The 22,969-nt window shown below is 52.1% G+C and overlaps 1 protein-coding gene across 1 annotated transcript in view; it reads left to right on the top strand.

The window, feature by feature from the left end:
- VAC14 (Vac14 homolog (S. cerevisiae)) overlaps positions 1–22,969 on the top strand; it is a 126,950-nt gene that overhangs the window by 77,007 nt on the left and 26,974 nt on the right. The window contains exons 13-14 of the mRNA XM_006860315.1: positions 12,783–12,939; positions 19,457–19,589. Of these exons, the coding sequence (XP_006860377.1) occupies positions 12,783–12,939; positions 19,457–19,589 (290 nt within the window). The remainder of the gene's footprint in view (positions 1–12,782; positions 12,940–19,456; positions 19,590–22,969) is intronic.

The following is a 22,969-nucleotide window of genomic DNA, read 5'->3' as shown; positions in this document are numbered from 1 at the left end:
AAAAAAAAAAAATCCGTAGCCTAATGTGAGTATGACTTTAATGTCCTTTCTTCAGCTTCTTGCTTTCAAAGCTGTCTGAGAGATTTCAAGATGCCACAGTTGGTTGTTATGCTATACCTCAGGCTTTAATTTAATTTTCAGCCTGTTTTGTTTTTAAACTCTCTTTCCCTCTCTATAACCCTGTCCTGGCCTTTCCCGTATTTACAAACAAACCAAAACGTTCAGGGCCTGCTCTTGGGCTTGAGTGTATCTGTGCACATGCATGGCAGAAGAACCCACCAGTGGTGAGGTGGGGGGTGTCCACTCGCTCAGTTATACCCCTCTAGTCACCAGAATAGAGGTGCACAAACAGTGGGTACGGGCAATGACCAGCTACAAAAGAGAAAAATCAGAACAATGCAAAACCAACAAAGTGTATTGTCCACCTCTGCTCCAACGTTCCCGCAGCATTTTTCCATGGTGTTTTTGCTCCCCTGCTTGGTTTTGCCATTTGCTATCGCCCAAGATGTCGGCTCCGGGCCTTCAGCTGGTTGAAAAGTACATGATTTCTTACTTCAGCTTCAAGTTCCACAATCTGTAAGCTTTCAGACCTTCAAAGTATTCCTAACTCTGTGGTTTTGAGTTTTGGAGCTTTGCCCTGGATCTGCTTTGCCTGGTGTTCTGTGGTATTGCTGATGGCGAACTTCACTGCACCTACACCCTAGCTGCCTTCAAGCCCCGCCTCTGCTCCCTTCCTTTTGTTACAAAATGTCTACCTTTACATTTGGAACACTCAAAATCAGTCCTGATAGCAGTTACTGACTTGAACCACTAGAGTCTTATTCCCACCTCCTTTCATCAGTCCCACCTAGACAGGTCGGAAACCACTCAGAGGAGAATCTACCTTTCCCAGCACCCTCTGGAACTAAGCTCCCTCGTGAAAACTTGTGAGTCAGTTTGTGCCTTTGTTGCTACCACTTGGTAGCCAGTGTCTCTAAACTGCCCATCCCTCTCAACCCTGTGTACAAAGGGGATGGGAATGATCCTTGCTGTAAAGATTCATTTCCATCTTTTGATGCTTTCTGCATCATTCAATATTTTACCCATTGCTGTTGTTGTTAAGTGCCCTTGAGTCGATTCTGACCCATAGCGACCCTGGATGTTGTCCATAGAATCCTTCAATATTACAAGTCAAGGCTTGAATGTGTTTCTTTAGTTCTTTCAGCTTGAGAAATGCTGAGTATGTTCTTACCTTTTGGTTTTCTAATTCTAGGTCTTTGCACATTTCATTATAATGCTTTGTCTCCTCAAGCTGCTCTTAGGAACTTTCTGTTCCACTCTTTTACTTCATGATTTCTTCCTGTCACTTAGCTTCTGTATATTCAAAAGCAAGTTTCAGAGTCTCTTCTGAAATCCATTTTGGTCTCTTCTTTCATTCCTTTGCTTTTTTCATTGATGGTATTCTTGATGTCATCCCACAACTCCTCTGGTCATTGGTTATTAGTGTCTAATACGTCAAATCGGTTTTTGAAATGGGCTTTAAATTCAAGTGGAATATTATTGTTGTTGTTGTTGTTAGGTGCCATCAAGTCTGTTCCAACTCATAGTAACCCTGTGCACAATAGTTCAAAACCCTGCCCAGTCCTGCACCATCCTCACATTTGTTATTACGCCTGAGCCCATTGCTGCTGCCACTGTGCCAATCCAGCTCATTGGGAGTCTTCCTCTTTTTGCTGACCCTCCACTTTACCAAGTATGGTGTCTTTCTCTAGGGACTGGTTCCTCCTGATAACATGTCCAAGATTTGAAAGATGCAGTCTCGCTTCCCTGACTTACAAGGGTGTACTTCTGACTGTACTTCTTCCAACACAGATTTATTTGTGTTTATTTGTCCTTCTGGCAATCCATGGCACTTTGAATATTCTTCTCCAATGCTATAATTCGTTCTTCTGTGGTCTTCCTTATTCATTGTCTAACTTTCACATGCATATGAAGCTATTGAAAAATACCAGGGTTTGGGTCAGGTGCATTCTTAGTCCTCATACTGACATTTTTGTAGGTGGTGGTGGCTGTGTGCCGTGGAGTCGGTTCCGACTCATAGAGACCCTGTACAGGGGTTCCGAGGCTGTAAATCTTTACAGGAGCAGAACGCCTCATCTTTCTCCCATGAAACAGCTGGTAGTTTCGAACTGCTTGTGGGATATACTCAAAGTCATCTTTTGACTCTCTGGGGCTAATTTTAATTTTCTTCAGCTTCAGCCTGAACTTGCGTATGAGCAAGTCTTTTGTACAATCAGCCCGTGGTTTTTTTTTTTTTTTTGTAGGGTGATACTGAGCTTCTCTGTCCTCTGTTCCCACAGTTGTAGTCAATTTGATTCCAATGTATTCTACCTGTTGAGATCCTTGTGTAATAGGCTAAGAGGCGGGGCTTGATGGGCTAGGGTGGAGGTGCAGTGAAGTTTGCCATCAGCCATACCACAGAATACCAGGCAAAGCAGATCCAGGGCAGAGCTCCAAAACTCGGAACCACAGAGCTAGGAATATTTTTAATATGCAGGACTCGGAGGCCCGGAGCCGACATCTTGGGCGAGACCAAAAGCAAGACCAAGCAGGGGAGCAGGAACACCACAGGAAAACACTGCGGGAACCTTGGAGCAAAAGTGGACATTTTATTGGTTCTGATTTTTTTTTTTCTTTTGGTATCTGGTCATTGGCACCCCCACTGTTTGTGCACCTCCATTCTGGTGACTAGAGGGGGAGCCTGAGCAAGTGGACACCCCCCACCCTCACCACTGGTGGGTTCTTCTGCCATGCATGTGCATGCCATGCATGTGCCCAAGAGCAGGCCCTGAACGGTTTTGGGTTTTTGTTTTTGTTTTGTTTTAAACACGGGACAGGGTAGGACAGGGCTGTAAAGAGGGAAAGAGAGTTTAAAAGCAAAACAGGCCGAAAATTGAATCGAAGACTGAGGTATAGCATAATAACTAACAGTGGCATCTTGAAATCTCTCAGGCAACTTTGAAAGCAAGAAGCTGAAGAGAAGACATTAAAGTCATACTCATATTAGGCTACAGATTATAGACTGCATATTCAGTCTAGTTTCTGTTGTTGCTGGTATTGGGTTTTTGGTTTTGGTTTTTCTTGATTCCTTGGTGTGTGTTTTTTTCACCGGTGCTATTTTGCTGTTGTATGCTCCCCCTTTCTACCTTTGGGGAATTCTCTCTCTCCCTTTATTACCCAAGAAGAGTCAGCAACTGCTGCTATGTCGTCAAGCTACAGTCACACCCTATAAAACACCAAAACCCAGGCAAGAACCAATACCAACTGCCATAGACCAGGGAAACAGACAACACCTGTGAAAGTTACTCTGTGCTAAGCAATAAGAAGAGTGAAAAGAGAAGCCCACATCCTGATCACATCTCCCTGGAAGCAATCAGAAACATAAAAAAAAAATACCAAAACAAGTACTCAGTTAAGTATTAATGCCATAGAAAAACACTAAACATGTCCAAGAAGCAAAAGTAGATGACCATATCAGCACATGTCCAGAAACAAGATAAAATGTCTGAGACAAATGACCTAGAGGTAGACCTGGACTCCATTCTGGGAAGGAGGGCAGTCCTGGGAAATGCCTGAGAAGGAATTCAGAAAAATGATTATAAAATGTTTCAAAACACTTTACAATGGAGTTGAGATTCACTTGTATAGTTGTCGTTTATGTTTTTGAAAAAAGGTATTTGGAATGAATGAGTTGGTTGGTTTTACAAGATTCCATCTTGCTATTTCCAGCATCGTTTCTATCTCCAAGGCCATATTTTCCAACTGTCTATCCTTCTTTGTTTCCAATTTTCACATTCCAATCATCACTGATTATCAGTTCATTTTAATTGTATATTTGATTAATTTCAAGCTAAAGAAGTTGATTGTTGTTAAGTGCCGTCAAGTAGGGCTGGCTCATTGTGAACCCTGTATAAGGTTTGTGCGGAGCAGCTGGTGGATTTCAACCTGCCTGCCTTGCAGTTCACACCAACTTTGCAGTCCAGTGCTTATCCATTGTCATATCAGAACTCTTTAATCGTATTGTCATTGGCTTTAGTGATTGTTGGCATATAGGTATTAGGCAATCAGCCAGCATTGTACTTCAAGATAGATCTTCACATGTTCTTTCTAACAGTGAATGCAATGCCATTCATTCCTGACATAGTAAACCATACTATTGTCTGACTCAAAATGACCAATACCAGTCTGTTTCAGCTCACTGATGTCATAGAATATTGACCTTTATGCATTCCGTTTCATTTTCACTACTGATTTTCATAGATTTATACTTTGTACATTCCACGTTCCAGGTACTAATAGATGTCTGCAGTTATTTCTTTTCATTTTGAGTTGTGTCCCATAAGTAAACAAAGATCCTGTAAGCTTTTGCTCTGTCCACATCATGAAGGTCAACACTACTTTGAGAAGGCAGCTCTTCCCCAGTCGTATTTTGAGTGCCTTCCAACGTGAAGGGCTCATATTTCAGCCCTGACTGAAACTTCCCGATATGGGTGACCCTACTGTTGCATAAAATACTGACGGCTTAGCTACTAGCAACACACCAGCCCCCACAGTGCAACACACTGACAGATGGGTGGTGGTCTTTATTTGTAGCCCTGAATTTATTATTACACTTACTTTTGGTATTTTGTTTGTGATTTTGGTGTGGTTTTTCATGGTATCCTTTTCTCGGGCCGGTTTGCTACCCAGGATGCAGTATGGCTCAGTGGTTCAGAACACAGGCTTTAGATAATCCAGCAGTTCACTCTAGCTTCTTCTGTTTAACAGTGGGTTGACCTTGTACAAGGGACGTAGCCTCTCTGAGTGGTAACAGATGGGTGGTGGTCTTTATTTAAAGCCTCAGTTTCTATATCTGGTAACTGAGAGTAATACTAGAGCCAACCTCACAGGTTTGTTGTGAGGATTAGATGAGATCAGGAAGTGTTGTAAAGCACTCCATGCAGAACTGGGCCCCTGGAAATATGTGGCAAATGTGAACTTATTGGATGTGGCTAATAATTTCTGTCAAAGGGTTGGGGGTCAGTCACACGTTGGCAGGATGAGCATCTTTGTATCTGCTGGAAGTCTTTCCTGCCTCCGTGTCAGCAACAGGAGCTGGGACAGACTATGTGTTCTGTCTCTAGAGGCCTGGAGGACCACACAGACCCCTGCAGATGACAGGGATGGGCAAGGGCATTGGAAGGACTTATATTCTATTTCCCAGTCATAGAAAAGCTAACTGGAAGACAAAGATGCCCCTAGGCTCCAAACCCCCTGTGTGCTTGTTCCCTTTCTCTTCCACCCTCCCAGCACCTTGGAGTCAGAGCTGCCCTCTCTGACTTGGGCCTCCAGTCAGTACCAGCCTCACTTATCAGTGCCCCATCCACTGGGCAGCATGGTGGAAGGGCTCCCAGCTGACTTCCTGTGTACAGTCATCATCTTCAAGGCCTGCCTAGAGGCCACTGCCACATCCTCACTCCAAGTCAAACCTTATGACCCCATGGAAAGCAGGGAGGGCACAGTCAGTAGGGGCCTTTAGAGCTGGCATCCCCAGCATCTCGGAAGCTGCCGTGTCCTTCACACTGTAGAGCAGATTCTCAGCCCAGAGTGGGCGCCCCGCCTTTCTTCTCCCCTAGCTTCAGAGTAACTGTGAAGCGAAATTGCTGACAGTTTTTGGCTTACATAACTAATGCAAAAAAGAAGGACCACCTTAACAGGAAATGTGTAAGTTAGCTTCTGAGGGCTTTCTCACAGTGGTGGTAGAGTCTGTAGCTCAGGACCCCTGAGCTGCCTGAAGAGCCTGGGCCAGCCATCAGACACAGTGACACAAGTCAGCTGTGATCTAAAGAGGGATTTAGGGGCTCAGAAACCCTGTTCAGGGTCGCCGTGAGTTGGAACCGACTTGATGGCACTTAACAACAACAGGAGTCCTGGTGTGGTGCTGTGGACTGATGCACTGGACTGCAGCGTTGTTTTGATCTGTAAGATCGGTGGTTCAAGCTCTTTGGAAACCCTGTACAAGGTCGCTATGGGTTGGAACTGACTCGAAGACATTTAACAACAACAACAAACGGGCTTTCTCAGAAGGTAAAGTGCAGCAGTGGATTAAGACCCAGGTGACCCGGTACCTTGCCAGGGACCCACTGGACCGGAAACCCAGCTACACCAGTCCTGCTGAGTTCTGTGGGCAGAGGACTTGTCCCATCTGCCCACTCTTGGCCCCTCCCCTGAAGACCGGCTCACTAGGGTACAGACACTGCTGTACCCGAGACTGAGTTTGGTAGATCAGGATCCTCCGGAGAAGACACAGAAGAACAGAAGAGGTAGGCTTAGCTCCCAAAGGAACACGCCCTGCAGGAGCAGGAAGTAGCAAACCGAGGCCCATTTCAGAGCCAGGGGGCTGTGCTGAGGACACCCTGCCAGCAGTCTGATCAGATGGGGTGGAGGGGAGGGCAGCCCTCCAGACAGGAGCAGCCGCTGTCCCCTTGCGGACCCCGATACTAGTCTGGTGGGTTAGCTGGGCTGGGGCCACCTACCTATTCAGAAGTAATTTTATGAGGACATCAAGGACTTCTTCAAGAGGTCCCACCTAGAAAGAGACCCCACTCCCGTGAGTCACACTAGGAGGAGGGCTGGGGAGGCCCCTCTTCTGTTTCAGGTGACTCCTAGGTGACTTGTCCCCTCAGGGCTTGCCCCAGAACCAAGTGTGGTTGCTGCATGTATAGGGCGTGTGTGAACTGCCCTCATCTGAGGGAGAAGAGAATCACTGAGCTATCTGTCCTGCCTGAGTGCTCTGTGTCTGCCGCCCCACAAGTCTGCACACAGTCCCTGAGTGGTCTCTGCTGTCTCCCATATGGTGTGAGGAGGACAGTAATTGGTGGAAGGTCATACTGCCTTTATCCAGAAGTGGCAATCAGGTCTATTTGATTACAGAGCATTTGAAACCCCACCCAGCACCCCAGCTGGCTGCAAAGTGGGGACCACTGTGACCACCCCTCCCACAGCTTTATTGGTGCTGGCCAGCTCCCATCTGGGTGCGCCTTCTCCTTCTCAGCGTTTGACCTTGACCTTGATCCCCTGCGCTTTCCCAGGCTCTCTGAGCTTAGCTTTGGCCTGCACAACTCCCCTCTAGACCAGATCCAAGTTTCCAGAAACCACTCTACCCTCCTTCTGGTTGGTCCTTGCCCACAAGCACAAGAAGGGCTGGATCCCATCTGGGACCACGGGGTGGAGAACGGGGAGTAGGGGATCCCAGGGCTGCACTGAGTTGGCCTCGGTCCCTTACCGCTCTGATTCTGTGTGGTCCTAACTCCTCTCCTGGGAATACTAATGCTGCCTGCTCAAAAGTGGACAGTCTTCCACAAGAATAAGGCTTGTTTTTCTCCTCAGTTTTTATTTTACTCCAATTTTCATTCCGTTCACTCTTCAAAACACCACTGCTGCCCTCTGCCTCAGTTCTGCAGATTTCTCTAAAATCAGATTAAATGGAAGGTGAACTCTCAGCCCCAAGAACTGAAGGGCCAGATGTCTGTGCCGGAAAATGACGCCCCCTTCTAGGAGCTCCCCACATGGCAGGATAAGCCCAGGCATCCTGACCCCGAATCAGGAGCATGCGGACCCTCTTCTTGCTGCGTTCCTCCCAGCTTCCTTACAGCAACTTCTGGGGACTTCTGAGAGACCGTGAGGAGTCAGGGAGGAGGAGGAACACCAGCCTTGTGAAGATGGCTGGGCCCCTCAGGTCCAACAGAGGACCTGTGGTCTCCATGAGGGTCCTGGAAGGACTCAGGACACAGGCCGGGTAACAGTCCCAGTGCCCCTGGGTGTGGAGGGAGGTTTCTAGTGTCCGGCTGGTCATTGTCCTGGGCAGATGGACATGTGCTGTGGCGGGACCTGTGTCAGACTCTGTTCTGGAGCGTTCATCTTCCTGTTGTCCTCTCGGGAAGTTCCCGTTCTACATGAGAACAGACAGGCAAGCAGCTCTGTCAGGGCCTCTGAGGAGATGCTTCCCCCCATGTCCATTCATCAAACCCCTCATTACCCACATTCCCCACTCACAGCCCCCCGACTCTGAGCTTCAGGGGAGAGAGGCTGGGGTTGAGTAGGTGCTCAGAAGTAGCCTACCAGCAGGAGGCCCAAGGGACAGTGAGCTGGTCCCACACGCCCTGGGCCTTCCCTGCTGGGGAGCTGGAGTAACCTGGGGTGAAGCAGAGACTGGTGGGAGGGCAGGAAGAGGCCAGCTGTGCTCTGGTTGCCAGGGGCTGGTGCCCTGGAGACGGCCGGCCCTCAGCCCCTTGCCTGGTAACCGAGCTATACCGGGTGTGTGTACACAGCCTTGCCCAGCGCACAGGAGAATTTATTGCCCTGAGGGTGAACCTCCTGGTCAGGGGCCTGGGATGATGCAAATGAGAAGTAACTTGAGTCAGCAGGAAGGAGGCCACGGAGGACTTGGGGGGGTTGGGCGCTATGGCATCTGCACTCCAGTGGGCTCCCCCTGGCCGGGTGGCCTTTATATTCTCTTTGAGGAGCCTGCAGGGTTACTGCTGGGGGCTGGGGGAGACGCATCACCATTAGTCAATGGAATTTAACAACAACATCCGCCACCGATATTTGGCATCTATGGCACAGTTCTTGGCACGGAGGAACAAATTTCAAAGATTTCTTTTAGAAAGAGAAAAGAAAGCAACGCTGGTCTCTAAGAGCTGGCGTTCAAAGTCAGACAGCACAGCCGGAGATATAATCCGCTTTTGGGTGTTAATTGTTTTGTTTTATCAAGATGTAAAAGGGTTTTAATCAGGGTGTTTTTCCCACAATGGGAGAGAAAATAGGTCTGAGCCTCAGCAGTCGTCTTTCCCTCCCTTCCCTCCCCCCTCGCCCATCTAAGCTCTTCTCTTTCTGACCTCCTTCTCTCCCATGTTGCCAAAGGACACTGGGCACAGGGCACCGTGACCCGGTGTAGACCAGTGTTTTTCTGAGAACATCTTCCCTCTCTCCCTGGCGGCACCAACCACTGCCTCCTCCAGTTTGTTGCCCTGTATCCGGGAGCAAGTCCCAGGGCCTAAGTGCTCTGGGCCCGTGTGTGCCCCTGGAGCCTGTAGGGGACCCTTCCTGGGACAGCACCCAGACAGCGCCAGCTCCACAGCCTGGAGTGGTAGGGCCGCACTGGAACCCCTCAGGAAAACAGATGTGCTTTCACAGGGGAAAGGTCCCTTGGATGTCTATCCCCATCGTCTCCATGTCACAAGAATAAGGAGCAGCCCACCCTAACCTGGGGCTCAGCCAAGGCCACAGCTCTTCCCCAACTGCTCCAAACAGAGGCCTCAGATGGCCCTTGGCGATGGCCTGCATCCCACTGCCTGGCTCCATCCACCTGGGCCTGTAGCCAGAGTTCATCGTCCTGCCTGGGACCACTGAGGGTCCAGCATGGGATGTCTGCCCATTTCCTGTCAATGTGAGAGGAAGGGTCTGATCAGCCAACCAGTGACCAGTCAACATGTTGGGTCAGAGTTCCTTAAAGATAGGAGGGTGGGTGGAGGCCCTCCTGGCTTAGTGACTTGTCACCATAGAGATGGGGTGAGTCCCCAACAATTCCCAGTGTGACCCAAGAGCCTACAGTTGGAGTGGCTTTCCAGTAGGCCTGTGGCAGCAGGGGAGGTGAGCACCCAGCCTCCCGGGGATCAGGGCAGGTGAACAGTTTGTACTGGTGGAGTCTTGCTGTGTAGGTTCACTCCTCCCCAAGCAGGGCTTCCTCAGCTATTGCGTCCAGGTCTTTGCTGGCCAACCCATGACCAGGTTGTGAAGTCCCTTCCTCTCGGCCCTTTCCCTCCTCCCGTGGCCAGCTCACTCTAGAGCCAGGGGCCAGCTGATGGCCTTCCCCACACCCCTCCCACCCCTCAGCTGTTGCTGTGGAAACGGCAGGCACTCCGGCTACTGCAGAATATTGCTTTCTTGAAAACTTCCTCCCTCCTCTCTTTCTTCCCTTCTTTCTCTCACACAGAAAGAAAGCACAAGTGTTTTATATTCATTTTGCACAAGACGATGTAGTGCATACTAATTGGAGTGGCTTCCTCCTGCTTCCTCTGAGTCTGTCCCGTTCTCAGAGCCAGGGCTACAGGCCAGCCTTGGGCACAAGCCCAGCGGCCTGCTCAGTGGATGGATGGCAGGGCGACTGGTTTTCCAGAGGCGGGACTGTGAAACCGGGACCTTGAATGCTGAGGCTGCTTTCTCCCTCCTCCCAAAGGTTCCTGCCTTCACCCCAGGGGCTGTGGGCTCCCCAAGGGTGAGGCACTGAAATGCTGGGCTTGGGACAGACACAAAGCAAGATCCAGCCAGGGTGACAGTGTCTCAGCAGCCTGGGCCCCTGCCACCATTGCCTCCCGTGCCCCTTCTCTGCTATGGGCAGGGTAGTGTGACTCCTTTAAGCCCCTGGGCTGAGAGCTGGCTTTGCTAGTGGGCTGGGACAGGTGGAAAGGCTGTCTGAAGGACAGCGCCACCTTGAGGCTCTGATTGGATCCCCTCAATGCCCTGGAACCATTCCTGGCCCTCCTTTCTAAGAGGTGTGAAGCTTCCTGTCCCTGCTCCCTGCTGGAAGGGATGTAGTTATTGTTAAGTGCCTTAAAGCTGATTCAGGCTTACAGCCACCCTGTACCGGGTTTCCAAGGAATGGCTGGTGAGTTTAAACCCACTCATCCTGCAGTTCAAACAACCTGTGTTCCAATTCATTATGTCTTATTCCTACACACGACTCCCTGGAAGGAATAGGAGAGTGTTGTGTGTATATTTCCAGGAGTCCTGGAGTAGCGCTGTGGTTAATACACTGGACTGAAAGGTTGGTTTGAATCACAACGTTGGCAGTTCAAGCACAACCAGCTCCTCAGAAACCCTGAGTCCAAACCCACTGATAGCCCTTGTTAAGGGTTGGTGGTGGTAACACCAAGGCAGGGCTTTGGGCTTTCTTTGTACCAGCCCCTGAAGACCAGAGACAAATCTTTTGTTAAGTAAGCACAAGAGGAGAAGCTAGGATTACTGAAGGAACCTGTAGACAACATTTCCGGCTTTAATTGTGCAATTGAAGTGTAATTTGCATTCATTTGCCATTTGGTGTTAAACTTTCTAAAATAGGAGAATCAAAATGTAAAATCTGCAGCTTTTCTGGCTTAGCTCTCCAGTGGAGCGGGAGGAGGTGGGACAGAGATGGGGTGAGGCAGACTATTGGATGGGAAAAGGGAGGTTTATAGCCCTTGATGACCATCCCATGACCCCATGGCCCCCAAACCTGCCAATGGGAGTAGAGAGCCAGCTTTCCTCAGTGCTAGTTCTGTGTACTGTGCACACACAGTGTCTCCTGTGATTGTCACAGCTGTCTGGCAAAGTCAGATCTCTCCTGTCACATACAAGGAAGTGAGGCCCTGTCACTGCAAAGACACATCCGCCGGCTCTGAGTCTGATGAACACCCTAACCCACCATTGGCTCATCATTCCACCATCTACCCCTCCCCTTGCCCCTCTCTCTAGCTGTCCCACAGACTTAGGCTAATCTGGAATGTGCCATACTGGTCCACGTGCCTGTGGATGGCTCGTGCTCGGTCAGCTGCCTCCCTTTGTCCTCATTCCCTTGGCAAACTCATGGCCGAGTCTGTCCGCAGCCTCCCTGACTCCCTACAGACCAGGTTCCTGATTCCCACTGCACATGCGCTGTATGTGGGTATTTGTTTGCCAGCCTCTTCCCCCAGGAGACCGGGACCTCAAAGGTATAAGGAACTCAGCTCCTGGCCGCAGGCGGTACCCAGGAGATGTTGGAGAGCATGAGATGAGGAGAGCAGGACTTGTGGATGAAGTCAACTGGCCCAGAGTCAGGGTTTGAAGTCAGGACTAGCTGACCCCAAACCCCAATCAAACTTAATGACTCAGATTTGGGGATCAGAGTTTGACTTTAGGTATTCTCCCAGTTAGCTTGGGCAGGTAAAAGTTAAAGCTTCCAGGTTCTCACACGTAAGGTGTGAACAAGTGAGGACAGGATTGAGAAGGTGGGCAGACCGCTGACAGGGACAGACACCTGTCAGACACCTGATGTGCACTGTGTTGGCCATGGTGTTAGAACTCACCCAGAGCCAGTTTGGCCCCACTTGCCTCCCGGGCTCACTAACCACATATGACCACAAAGGTTGACTGTCCTTGTGTACCTCAGAGAATGTGACCCTCTATCCGTCTGCACACACAGACCCGAATGGAGTAGTCGTGGCTTGAAGAAGCAGGCAGGACAAGCAGGCTGCAAGGGGCTCAAGGGTGCAGAGCCATGTAACTGGAGGCTGATTGGCTTCTCCTGTGACGTCAGAGCAGGCTCTACCACTTTGGGTGCTGGTGTCTGAGTCCCTGCTCAGGTCTAACTCCTCACCAGGGAAGCCAAAGAGGACAGTCCTCAAGTTGTAGCTTCCTTCCTCAGTTGCCCTGGCAGCTGCCCATTTGTGTCCTGGTGTGGCGCTGAAGGATAAGCACTTGACCACAGGGTCGGCGGTTCATACTCACCAGCTGCTCCTTGGAACTTCTATACAGGGTCCCTATGAGTATAGGGATGACTCAAAGGCACTTCACAACGAAAGGCACCTCTATAGCATAGTCTGGATGCTTCAGTGCTTTCCAGACCCCACAACATCTAGATCTGCTGTCCTGTCCCCAGCCCTGGAGGCAGCTCTGTTACCCCCTCACCGCTGCTCAGCCCTGCTTTCAGACCACGTCCTACAGCTAATCCTCCGCCTCTCTCCCCGTAGGTTATCCTGAAGGATCTGGAGGTCTTGGCAGAAATTGCTTCCTCCCCCGCCGGCCAGACAGGTGACCCAGGCCCACTCGATGGCCCTGACCTTCGGACCAGCCACTCCGAGCTCCAGATGCCCGCCCTCAACAGGGCCAGCCTCCTGCACACTACCGGTAAGCATGCCCTGTGATCTGGCCTCGGGCACCCTGGAAATGCCAGTTCTAGTTGTCTAGTTCCATCCGGAACGAGGGTGGATCTTTGGGCTGCCTTTTTTGAACCTGGAGCTCCACCAGGATGTGAGGGATCACTGAATTTCCTCCCAGTGACTAGGAGGGCAGGCCACTCCCACAGCCACCTTGTGGCCGCCATCAGAGACCCTCTTCCTCTTCTGTCTGCGCTCCTGGACAGAGTGCCCTTCAGAGCGTCAGATCCACTGGCCAACTATAAACCCGTGAAGTGAACCCTGCTGATGGCCTCCGTCTCTGCAGCAGCGTCTCCCCAGTCAGCCACTGGGGTCTAGACTCCTGAGACTCACTGGTGGAGGAAGGCTTAGCAGCCACTTCCTTTCTCACCCAGCTGCTGAAAATAGCTCACAATACAGAAGACCACCCTGGCATGAATGGGACCCTCACACTGAATGTCCTGGTCAGGCCTCCATTCCCCTGAGCAGCAAACTCCAGCCCCGTCCCTCCAGCCAACAATGCTAGAAAATGCCCAGCGATACGAGTGGGTAGGAAAGCCCCAGCAATGTTGGTGTCTGACCATAAGGCAGCTCTTGATGTCCAGGCACAGGGTCCCAAGACAGACTTTCACTCAGAAGCCAAGTGTCAGCTAGATTTGGGGTCCTCTTGGCAGCACTGAGCCCTGGAAACCCTGACTCTGGACCCCTGCTGGCCAGTCTGCACTCCAGGCATGTCAGGTTGAGTATCAGAATTCTGATCCAGGCCAGTGATGCTAAAGGACAAGGGCTCACTGACCCTCTGCAGTGGGTTTCACAGGCGACCCACACGTTGCCTGCGGTCTGTCCCGAGCTCCAGCTGTCTCTGACCAAAGCTAGGAAGGCAACCAGGGGCCCAGGCGGCACCCCAGCTTCCTCTTCTTGTGTTCCCAGGATGCAGTTGTTTCCTGGCCAGCTAGCCCTGTTTCCTGCAGTCAGTGACCATGGTCAGACTGCAGGTCCCATATCCTGACCTGGTCAGTCTGAAGTCCCGAAAGTGGATGACCGGAATGGGGAGGGGAAATCTTGACAGAAGGAAAAGCTGATGGAGGGGAGCAGCCAAGAGAAGGCCCCTTGTCTATGGAAGGGAGTCCATGAGTGGCATTGTCCCTCCCCCTCAGATGGCAGAAGCAAACGTCTCCATGAAGCAACCCAGCCGTGGGGTCAGGGTAGGATACCTTGCTCCTCCCTGGATCTGTTCTCTCTCCCTTCCTCTTGGACACTGAGATGTTGATGACTCTGAAACGGATACCCCATGGTGGACAGATATGCAGGAAAACTGCTGTGTGCCCACCAGTGGCTCAGACTGAGGCAGTTCAGGCTAAGGGCACCTCTGGACCATGGCCCAGCTCTGTTGGAGAGATTGGTGTGTCCCTTCAGCAGGAAGACTATACAGCTGCACAGCCTGTTGCCCCACCCCACGTGATCTCTCACGCTGCAAGGGGCCCCAAGGCGTCAGTTCACTTGGGAGCAAGGACTGAAAGGAATTGGTGTGGGTAGTCACTAACAAGGATGTGGCGGTTGGCAGACATTAGCCAGGGACTCATCCTGAGTTCATAGACCTACAGGGTCTGACAGATGGGCAGGGTAAGCAGGCGTGCATCCTGGACAGATCACCGAGCAAGTGGGCCACAAGCTCTTCACCTGAGTCCTTGATGAACTTCAAGGCTGTGGGAACCCTCAGCACCCCACAAAGGTGTGTGTGTGTGTGACCAGAGAGCCATATGTGGACACTCATACATGTCCATAGCTGTTCTCAGATTTTTTTTGGGGGGGCCCATGGTCTTTAAGGGTTAAAATCAAACCAGTATCACATGAGCATGAGAAGCTGGGGGCTGGCACTGAGGCGAGCTGGGTGGATGTCTTGGGTCAGGAAGCAGGCAGACAGTGTGCACTCCTTCCTCTGCCCAGCGTCTGTGCATGGGGGTCGTTTGGCTGTGTTTCTGTCTGGCTGAGCACGTGGACAGAGGCATCAGGGCCAGACCCTCTTCCTGTGTGGAAACTGCCTTGCTGGCATTCTCTGGAGCACACAGGCTGCAGCACTCCGCCCGTTTTAGGGAGATGCCCCCACCCCACCCCCACTGTTCATGTCAACGTTCTATGCAGGCTTCTCTGGGCCCAAGTGGAGTGTTCGCCCCTAGCTTTGAAAACATGCACAAAAATGAAATGTTCTGACTGCATCGTTCCTTTGTAGCCCAGGTCATCATGGCCAAATGTCAGGAGTATCTTCTGCCCCCAGACAGAGACCAGTTCTAGCAAAAATCCAGAAAGCCCGCTCAGGGCATTTGGGCTGATCACAACTGTGATCCTGGCTGCCAGCGTTTGTTCTTCCTAACCCCGGGCACTGTTGGGAGGGGTATGCATGTATGACCCCAGCCCTCGCTCCAGATTGGCTCCTGACTCATGACATCTGTGAGACTGCACTGGACAGGATAAGGTGACAAAGCCTGTTCCCTTCACATATCCCAGGATCAGGAGCGTGGGAGCCCTCCTCTGGGGGCAGACCCAGCCCTGCAGTTCGTGGGACTGCACTCTGGTCTTTACAGCATTTCCAGGAACCCCCATTCTGGCCTCAGGGCTTCAATTCTTGCCTTTCTACAGCCCCCAGCCACACCAGACTTTTTCCAGCCTCCACGAAGTATTGCCTGTGATCTTTGAGCCTTGAAGGCCCTCCTTCCCCCACCCAGGAGCCACCCAGAGATGGCACTGGGGTCCCAGGGACCTAGGCCCACAGACCTCAGTGTACCGCCTCATGTCCCCTGTAAGGAAGGGTCGGGGGTTGGGATTCTGGACACTAAGGCAAATGCTGAGGATGTGGGACAGCTGCCTTCGTCCTCTCATTGTAAGATGGTATGCGTACTTCAGCCAGCTTGGAGCACGGGTTCCTCCTGTCCTCACATTGGGCATGGGTGGTGCAGTACACACCTGTGTCCTTCCTGACTGTGATCTCAGAGGGCAGGTGGGAGCAGCACTCAGGACCCAATATATGAGAAGCCCCATCTCAGGATTCAAGGGTTAGGTTTTGTTCATCACTGCATCCCACCCAAGGTCAGTCAGGATCAATACCCATTTTCCAGAGTTAAGTAAGATGGTGGGGGACCCAAGCTACGCGGCTCTGAAATTCCCCAGCACTGCTGCCCCAGGAGGTGTCTTTCATCTTCACAGTCGTCCCAGCAGAAAGCTCCCTGGCCTTGTTGGGGTCCACTAGTGTCTTTTTCAGCTGGAAATCCCCTGGATCTGGAGATAGCTCCGCTCTGGTGAGGTGGGGGTGGGGGCGCCTGTCCTGGCTGCCGACCTCAGCCCCTCGGCCAAGCCACATGCAGATAAGAATGCAGTGGCTTCTTGGACCCAAAGGTGCCATCCTCCTAACTACCTCATTGTCCACACCACGGGGGGCAGTGGAGGGGGGCGGAAGGTGGTGTTCCCTCCTCTGTGTTTCGGCAGACTCCGTGCCCCTGCAGACCTTGGCCTCCCCGTCCTCCTGGCCTCTTGATTCTGGAGGGAAGCCTCCTTTGCTGTACTGTCCTCTTGGTTCCAGACCCCAAACCAAACCTCACTGTCATCAAGTGCCAGTGTTGTGAAGTGCTGTCAGTTGTTAAGTATTGTTGTTAAGGTCTGTGGGGTCCGACTCATAGTGACCCTTTGTAGGGTTTCTGCTGAGCTGCCTTGTAATCATGGAGCCCTTCGACAAGCCTGGGCTAGACAACATCGCAGCCTCTGTCCTTCGGTGCGTATTGTTGTGAAGTGTCGTCAAGCCAGTTCCAACTCATAGCGAGTCTATATAGGGTTTCTGAGGAGCAACTGGTGAGCTTGAACCACCGACCTTGCAGTTCAAACAGACCTTGTAGTCCAGCGCATTAACCTGTATTGCCACACCAGGACTCCCTAGCAGATGAGGACTGTTCCTTACTGGGGCTGCCCTGTTAGCCTGCAGCAGGGTCAGGGGTGTGACCCCAGGCTCCTGGACCTAGTGTCTGCTCTGGCCAGCCTCTGACCCTCCCCACTGGGAGGTGGGCAGGAGGGCAAACAGTGGAGCCTGAGCGGAGCGGCCAGTGTTTTCACATCTGGTTTTGTTGAGCTGTTACTCGCTTTGTGCATTGAGGCAGAGCTATTTTTATCCTGATGTGAGGCTCCTGCACGTCATAGCCACAAAACTCAATCCAAAACATCCCCGGGAACGTTGTTTGTGAGACATTGTGCAGATTTTCATGTCGCCCCATCAGGTTTCACTTAACAACATCTGCGGAGCTGGCCCTCATCGCCCCAGGCTGGCTCTGCAGAGAGACACCCCCACCCCCCCAGCATCTGTCTGCCTGTCAGCCAGGCAGCGGGTCACGTGAACTTCCTGCCAGAGCCCGGTGAGGAGCTGCCTCCATCACCCCTCAGCCCTGGGCTCTCCTCACACCGTGGTCTTCCGACCCACCAAGGGAGCCCTTCTCCCTAGACACGCCAGGTCATTCCCATCATCCTCTCCCTGCCTCCTGGGCTGTAGCCAGGCCAGCTTGCCCACCATCTGTAGTGGCTGGAAGGTTCTGGAAGATATGGGGTCTCCCAACCCTGTTACCCTGGGGATCCACAGACAGTGTTGGTGGTCAGGCCTGCCCTCAACTACCCCTAACTCCCACCATCCTCTCATGGCACACAGACATTCTCCACAAATGTAGACAGACTGTGGCGTCCAAGACTGTGCGTGCAGCCTCCAGTCGGGAAGGCTCAGCAGAGCCCCGCCCAGTTGACTTTGTCAGAGCAGCTGAGGGGGCTGATCAGGTGTGTGGTGGCTCGAATGCAGGCGCTGTCGCCGGTCGCTCAGATGTGGGCGGAAGTGGCAGATCAGGGTACTTTGAGCTCCCGCAGAGAGGAGGCTAGCTGCTGAGGAGAAATGACTTAAGAGTCTCGTCATTCCTGTAGTAACACTCCAGGAGCTAGTTCCTCCTTCCCTCACTCCTCCCACGCTGCAGCCCTGCCTGAGGACATCTTTTCTGGAGCTGCCTGGACCTTAGGACTGTTTAGATCAGAAGAGAATCTGGTGGGCGAGGAAGGAAAATGTAGTCTGGGAGAGGTGCTGTGGGCCCTCACCTTTTGGGATGAGCACGAGACTGCTCCCTGCCGATTTCCCAGGCCTCTCTGGGCAGGAGCTTGCAGATCCTTGACTCATAAGTGCCGCATCCCGGTGTTAGAGGGCTTAGCCCTGCCCTAGTCTCTTGTCACGTCCTAGAAGACTCCTCTGCTCAGAGGCAGGGGTCTGACAGCTGGGAATTGAAAGACCAAGCATCAAGAGCAAAAGGCCAAGCTGAGCAGCACCTCAAAGCTGAGTCTCAGAGAGGTGTCCAGTCCCACGTATCAAGCTGTCCAGAGCCTCTAGTCATTAGTGTCTTTAAAGGCCAAGCTGTGGAGGTTCTCCCTGCTGTGCAAATAGGAACGGTTGGTGTGACCCTTCTTCCCCCTCCCACCTACTGGCCTCAGTCCTAGGATCACCATGTGGCCTGGACATTAAGACCTGGGCATGGCCAGGGGAGGTGGTAGCTTCCATCTTTGGCTGCTCTGTCAGCTGAGGTGCTCAGACCTCCCTCCAGGTGGGGGTCAAGAGGTCACTGGTGACTCCCTGTCCTTGCATCTCTCTGCTTCCCAGCAGGGCATGTGAAGTTGTCCCAGGTCTGGAGTTTCTGTACCTAGACATCTCCAGATTCTTCTGAGTCCCCAGCATCCATGTGAAGACAAAGGGACAATCCCGTGAGAACCTCAGACTGAGCTATCATCTCAGTGAGCACCTGTCATGGACGAAGTCCTAGGGCAGACCACAGTCACTGGTATCAGCACACATCCACCTCCAGTGCCCCAGCCCTGCCACCAGCTGTGCTGTTGAGTTTGTTTCATAAGTGGGGGGACGATGTAGGGCTGAGGGACAGCAGGGCCACCTCAACAGCTGTGTTGGCAGTCTCCTGTCAGAGATCAGCCCAGCTGGGTCGGGTCACTCTATCTGCAAGAATGTGACACTTGATTCTAGAAACAGCCCCCCTGGGTGAGGGAGCCGAGACTGGTTGCCATTCCAGAGTCACCCAGGACCTCCCAGGCCAGGCTGTTCTGGGCAGGCACCCAGAGCAACACACCCCAAATGATGAGCAGTTCACCGAGACTAGCCCATGCAGGGTTCACCAAAGCTGTCTAGGAGGTCCTTGGGGAAGGACAGCCAGTGGAAGGTAGCTCCTGATAAGGACTCCTTGAAGCCATTCACAGCTGGGAGACACAAAGCAGAAAAGCTACTTGTCTAGTTCCCAGCCACTTCCCGTAGTGACCCTGAGAGGACAGTGAAGGGACCAGCTGTTAGGAGGACTCTACACTTCCTACAGAAACTCCTCTGGAGCTCACCTGTGACTGTGACCCTCTGGGTGGTTTGGCATGTTCCTGTTTTGTGCTTTGGGCTGGTATCCCTTCCCACTACCAAGCTTGACTCCCATATGTCCTTTTCTGTACAGGTACCAAAGGCTTAGAATGTTCTCCTTCGACTCCTACCATGAACTCCTACTTCTATAAGTTCATGATCAACCTTCTCAAGAGGTTCAGCGCAGAGCAGAAACTCCTGGAGACCAGAGGCGTCTTCATCATCAGGTCAGTTCCCAGACCTCCCTCGTCTTCCTCTTGTCACCACATTCATCACCACACATGTCACAGTACCCCTTCTCTCTGCGCCGTCTCCTGACCCTGTATTGGTTTTAGACTGAGACGATTCTTCCTTCACACTGGTTGCTGCTGCTGTCAACATGAGGCAGGTTAATGTTGACGTATTACCGAACAACTGGATTTATCTTTTACCTGTGGAAACCATTTTGTCTCAAGGTTCAATATTCTCATTTAAATATCCCTTTTGGCGTCTTTGGGGGAAGAAAGGGAGACTGTGCTCTGGACGCAGCCCCACACGGAGCTTGTCCAGGGTTGGCGGCAGCAGACACACTGATGGAGCCTGGCCCTGGACAGATCCGGGCTCCAGCCCCCAATTGCTTGTGGCCTCTGGAGCAGTGTGTCCAGATCTGGTCCTTAGCCTTCAACTCAACTCCAGAAAAGTGGCCACAGGCCAACAGAAAGTTGGGCCAGATTCCTCCAGACTTCTCAACAAAGCCAGACAGTTTTCAGGTGTGGTCTCGGTTCCCTGGTATGCCCCAGCAGGAGTTCTCAGTATTAGAAATTTTGGAAGGAAACTCCTGACCCTGACCCTGACCCTGACCCTGACCCTGACAGCAGAACCTCTAGGGTGATGGGTTGGTCAAGCAGCCTGGGATGCCAGGAGCAGATGGGACTGATGGGGTCCCAGCATGGGGAGACCCCTGAGGCCATGTGTGGATGTGAGTTGAGGGAGGTCTCCCAGCATAGGATCCCACCTGTCTAACGGCTTCAAGGCAAAAAAGAACTTGAGCGTTGGTTTTGCTGTGAACCAGAAAGCAAGGAAAAGAGGGACCAGCCATATGAAGACTAACCCAGAGACCAGTGGGAAGCAATGAAAGGGCTTGAGCAGGGAATGGAATGGCTAGACTAGATGTCTGTGTTACAGAGATTACTGTGTTGCTGTGGGGGGCAAGATGGATGTGTGGGGACACCAGTTGGGAGGCTGTTGTTTGGGTGAGACAGTTTGCAGCATACTACTGGGATGGCTAGACGGAGCAGGAGGCATAAGTGTTTGGTGAGCTTGGAAGTGACCCCAGGTGTCTGGGTTGAGCAGAGGGAGGGAAGGTCACATGCTGGAGCGTGAATTGCTTTGGGGACCTCAAAGGAGAGGTATTTGATGTACCTGCTTCTCAGAAAAGAGACCTGAAGCCTAAGGTACCAATCTGGGAAGTTGTGGCATGTTCCTTCATTCATTCAGCGTGCTTACTGAACACATGTGGTTTCTGCAGAAATTCAAAGCAGCACATTTGGTCTTGAAAAGGTTATACTGGCACCCCAGTTCCTTCAAATGTTGTGTGCCCATCAAATTACTGAAAGAGCTGCCTTGTGGGGTTGGGAGGATTACATAAGACAGGCATGCGGGTGCACCTCACGCAGCCCGGCACTGCTGATAAAGGAGGACTCTTGTTTGGCCTCTTGCTCCTCCTCCCAGGGTGGCCAGCAGGGGCAGGGGCAGAATTGGGAAAAGGAGTGACATCACTGGATCTTCTGTGCCCAGAGCTGACCCCTACACCAGCACCCCAGGCACCTCTAACAGCTCAGTCTGTCCCCACTAAAACATCTCTGCCCCAGTAGCTGTTCATGTACGTTGTGTCCCTCCCGTGGCTTCTTCCCACCCTCATGCTAATGTGGCCGAACAAGTGCCAGGCTTGTTTCCCCAGAAGCGCTCCACTCACACTCCACAGAAACGGGGGAGGGATAAACATATCTTTGATGAACTAGGCTATGGACTCCCAACGGCAGCTAGCAGCTGTGACCCTTACAAGGCTTGCTTCTGTGCGGGGATGTGGACGGTGCTTTGCCTGCCAAGATGGTCCTTGGGCCAGTCGGTCTCTGGCTTCCCCGATGTGCCTTTCTCTTCCTCTTCCTCCCATGGCCTTGCATTGAGGACTTGCCAGAGAATGGGGCCTTTTAGTGGATGATGACTGTGTGCTGTTGACTTCGGGGCTTGACAGGGGGTGTGAACCTAGACCTGGAGCACCCTCCAGAGGGACAGAGGCTGAGGCTGGGAGCATCGTCCAGGGGATGGTGGCTGAGACCAGAAGCACCCTCCAGGGAGGGGCATTTCCAAGTGGAGGCTGGATTGGATTGAGGGAAGAGCAGAAGCCGTCACCAGGACTCTCCTGACACCTGACCCAGAGAAGCCCAGTGTCAGGTCCACCCTGCACCGCCTCTGACAAGGCTAGCAGCTTCTGCAACCCAGCACATGCTCAGGGACCCTAAAATGTGCCCCTGCTGATACCGCCTGCCCCCCAGTGTCTTGGGTTCACACAACAGCTCTTGTGCTGGAAAGGGAGATGGTAGTGAGTAGGTTGGAGGGTGCTGAGACAGGGAACCCTGCCTAGGGAGCCACTGCGGGGAGGGGCTGAGGAGAAGCAGCTCTCTTTCATGCTGTAACTGGGAAATTCCACTGGCAGGCCTTGCACATTTTGCCTGCGCGATGGGGTCCTCAACTGGGCCAGATTGCCACCGCGGACGGGAAGCAGCTCACAGGAAACAAGTCCACTCCAGCCCCATTGCACCTCTCTCTAACCCTCCCAATCTCTGCTGGCCTTTGACCTCACCGCCTCCCTCACCTTGTTTGTCTACACTTGCCCCTGATATGCCAGGAGGTTCAGGCAGGTGAACTGAGCACTGTGGGAAGACCTGAATCCCTGGTTCAAAGAGCACTTCAGAAAAGCATACTTTGCCCAATTTGTAGAAAAGCTTCTGAGAGGCCCTCCTCAGTCTGAGTCTTCTCTCCCTTGTAATGAGCTGCATTCACTTGCTTGGAATAAAAATACATTGCTGTGGCAAATGGCTCACTGACCTGAGGTTGCCTGCTAGAGTGGACCCTGGTCCACCCATCCAGAAGGTGGTGGAGTTTGATTGTTGGTTTGTCATCTTATTGGTTGAGTCTTCAGCTGAGAGGAAGGAGACAGGACGTTGAGCAGGGCCAGGGGAGATTTCTTGCTCCCCTCTCAGGAAACTCCACTTCTTGCTGCTTTTGCTTAAGGTCTGCCTAGCTCCTTGTGTGTGTCTTCTGGAACTTTCCATTTGTTCTCCCCCCAGGGGCCAGGGCTGGGCACTTCTTGAGATGAGTGTATGAGACCGTTTTTGTACTGCTGGCTTTTGGGTGTTGATCTCCCAGCTTGAGACAAAGCTGAAAGGGGACATGATGGCTGGGAGGCAGAGAGGCAAAGGTTGTGTCAGAGTGAGGGTCGGCCGTGGTCTTGATGGGGAAAAAAAAAGGAATGCCCATTTGAGGTTCACAGTTAAAAAGCCCTGCCTGCATCTTCACTGTCCCTGTGACCAGCATCCCAGAACCTCACAGGACTGTGGAGAAGGGG

Source organism: Chrysochloris asiatica, unplaced genomic scaffold (assembly GCF_000296735.1).
Source record: "Chrysochloris asiatica unplaced genomic scaffold, ChrAsi1.0 scaffold00037, whole genome shotgun sequence".
In the NCBI taxonomy this organism is placed as follows: Eukaryota; Metazoa; Chordata; class Mammalia; order Afrosoricida; family Chrysochloridae; genus Chrysochloris; species Chrysochloris asiatica.
The sequence above is the reverse complement of the archived record's forward strand: the minus strand, read 5'-3'. Positions and strand labels throughout refer to the sequence as shown.